General features: G+C 41.3%; 1 protein-coding gene across 1 annotated transcript; it reads right to left on the bottom strand.

Annotated features, from left to right (window-relative positions):
• Positions 1-770: 770 nt before the first annotated feature.
• Positions 771-2,175, bottom strand: LOC123176617 (G-type lectin S-receptor-like serine/threonine-protein kinase At4g11900; the record flags this gene model as incomplete). Its single annotated transcript, XM_044590735.1, is given in 4 exon segments — positions 771-1,023; positions 1,113-1,598; positions 1,690-1,883; positions 1,981-2,175. Coding segments are annotated over 3 exon segments (907 nt in total), but the record flags the coding sequence as incomplete, so codon positions are not given.
• Positions 2,176-3,187: the final 1,012 nt, after the last annotated feature.

Below are 3,187 nucleotides of genomic sequence, written 5' to 3'. Positions count from 1 at the left end.
TTTTATTCCAATAGTTGTTCATCCTCGTCTTTTTCCTTGTTTCATGCCTTCGTTTATCCTCAGACAGTCAGACAGACGTGAGCATTTACTGATTAAGTTTTGTCCCAATTACATTAATTTTTTGTTCTAACGCTTCCTGTAATTATCCTTCTCCGCCCCCATTATAGATTGCTGGGTAGAACGAGGGATATTGGGGAAGGAAGAAAAAACCTCCACTTGTTTGGAAATCTGAATTCATTCCCACACACAAAAGCTGAAGGAAATTGGTACCACGTGAGGATGGCAAAGTCGGCACAAGAAGTGGTGAAGTGGCAGCAGTAGTAGTTCCAATTTGTTCTTGCAAGTGATATACTTTGCTCGTTCTACTTAGTTAATACTTTTGTTCCGCTAGAATTTTGATTTGTTCCATGGGCACCGAAATTTTATTGCACAAGCCTCTAATATTTTGTTGCATTTATCATAAGTTTTGTTCCACTTGTAGCCAAGTTTTGATTCATGAGTATTATAATTTTGTGCCTTATGTTCTAAAAAAAATTATGTTTTAATATTTATTATGATTTGGTCCATTTTGCCTAAATTTGTGTACTATGATTGGTATGACGATTGGTCATGTTTGTTTCAGGTGACCTAAAATTGTAGTCTACTTTTTTGTTCCACTGGTACTCATCTTTGTTCTGTGAGCACAAAGTAAAAAACAACCACACAAACAGAAACACCAAAATAGAGAGGGAACTATTACTAGGGTGGGCATGACGTATTATCGATCTTACCGATATGTGCATCAAGGGTTCCTTTAGGCGCATATTCCACACAGATCAACCTTTCCGCGAGCTGTGCGAAAACATGTTGTCCGTTGTGTTCGACGAGTTCACCTTGTGATTGAATACAGTAGCCCATGAATCGCACTGTGTTCTTGTGAGTGGCCTTCATTGTGATAAAAACTTCATTTTGAAATGCACAATCATTCAAATAAGTTTCGCTAAGCTTCTTGACAGCAATACGTAACCCACTTGGAAGCACCCCCTGTATATTCGACCACAGTAAGAAGTTAGTAATTGAGGAGATAGGAATTGCTTAATATCTAACGACATACTGTATGAGTTTAATCGTACCAGGTAAACCACTGCGAATCCACCTTTACCAATTTCAGATTCATCGGAGAAATCATTTGTTATGTGCCTGAGAAGCGGCAACGTCAGACTCATTGGCTCCGCACTTGTATCGCGTACGACGCGTTCCAGTGCATCTAGCTCTGCCCTTTGGAACTCGTACCCATCCATTTCCGTAGAAATCATACCTTCGATATGTCCACAAAGGGTTCCGTCAGGCACATACTCCGTACAGATCAATCTTTCTAGGACCCCTGCGAAAACTTGTTTTCCTTCGTATTCGACAATTTGCTCTTGTGTGTGATGGCAGTAGCCTATGAGTCGCACTGTGTTCTTGTGAGAAGGCTTCATTGCAGCAGAAACTTCATTTTGAAATGTATCCTTCATTTTGTTATATTCTATTAAAAATGCATCTTCATTTTCATCATCCAAGCAATGATGAAGCTGCAACTTCTTTACAGCAACACGGCACCCACTTGGAAGCACCCCCTATATATCGACCACATGAGGAGTACTAATTAACGAGATAGGATTTGCTTAATCATTAATATCAAACGAGATGTGAGTTTAGTCGTCGCACCAGGTAAACCAGTGCAGAATTATCTTGACCAATTTGAGATTCAGGGGAGAAATCATTGGTTATGTGCCTGAGAAGCGGCAACGTCAGACTCATTGGCTCCGCGCTTGCATCGCGTAGGACGCCTTCCAGTGCATCTAGCTCCGCCCTCTGGAACTCGTATCCGCCCATTTCCGAGTATGCGAGCAAGAAGATTTCTAGCAGGCAATAGCTCGCATATAGATATGGATTATGGATATGAATATGAATATGGGCGGAAGAAAGCAGCTAGCTAGTTGCATCTTAATTACTCACCTGGAGATTGGAGGAGGAGGAGAAAGCAGCTACTACTAGCTAGGAGCTAGGAGCAAAACTGGGGTTGCTTCTCGTCTTGTAGATCAATCATTCCCTAGGCTCAGCAAGCAAAGGCATTGACCCCCGGGGGGATAACAAGTCGATCCAGATCTGGAGCTCTAGAGCTGTACCAATGGCCCAATCGCCCACGGCTTATATATAAATCAATAAATAAATGACCTGTCGGCCCTTTGTCTGAAACAAAAAAAGATCGGTCGGCCTGGTGACCGAGGGACCTTGCATTTCCTAAGACGGGGTCAACTTGCTCAATTACCATACACATACCGGATTAATAATTATATAAAAAATGGCGGGGAGAGAGGCAGCTTGCATTTTTTTTAACACAACACTGTCGAAGTTGCTCACATAAACGAGCACTCACACCTCCGTGAACACATTCACGTATACCCTACCCTATAAACACCTCCGAGAGACTGAGCCGACATAGTATGTTGAGATTGACGAAAGCCTGAAATAAATTCAGAAAAATGTGAGCAGCAATGTTAAGTTTGGGACATGGACTCAGGTCGGCTGGGGTTATCGCCGACCTTCTAACTATCCAATCACAAATTGGTTCGCGGCAGCCTGCATTTTAAAAGCACGCTCTTGAGGAGATCATCGGATCCGTCTCGTTTAATTTATTTATGAATTTATGTACTCGGCGGCCAGACATCAGCGGGATGCATGCGCATGACCGAGGGGGTGAACAGGGCTGCGACAATGTCTGTGGGAAGAGGAGCCGCCATGGGCGAGAAGAGGCGAAATAATCTTTGGAGAAGCATAGGTGCCTGCTCAAATTTGAGGAAGAAAGGGAACTTTTTAATATATATTTTGATAATGAAACTTGTTTTAATATATTTATTTAAGGCTGTATTGAGACAACCATTCATTTAATTGGTATTAGGATCAATCTTGCATTTTAATATTGCGGCTTTTTCGTGCCACGAATTTACCCGATTCATATTTTTTTTTCACACACAGCACAGTCATCTCAACTTTGTGGCTCTTTAGTAACATATATACTAATCATCATTGTTAAGAAAATCGTTAACTGGTAGCTGCTCGCAATGGCGAATCTAAAAATAAAATGAATGGTGTGCACATTTAAAAGAAATGAAGTCTATTTCAATTACCTTGCATGGGCCTTAAAAATCAGCTAATTTTTACA

The sequence above is a fragment of the Triticum aestivum genome, unplaced genomic scaffold, assembly GCF_018294505.1.
Source record: "Triticum aestivum cultivar Chinese Spring unplaced genomic scaffold, IWGSC CS RefSeq v2.1 scaffold144008, whole genome shotgun sequence".
Taxonomy (NCBI): Eukaryota; Viridiplantae; Streptophyta; class Magnoliopsida; order Poales; family Poaceae; genus Triticum; species Triticum aestivum.
The sequence above is the reverse complement of the archived record's forward strand: the minus strand, read 5'-3'. Positions and strand labels throughout refer to the sequence as shown.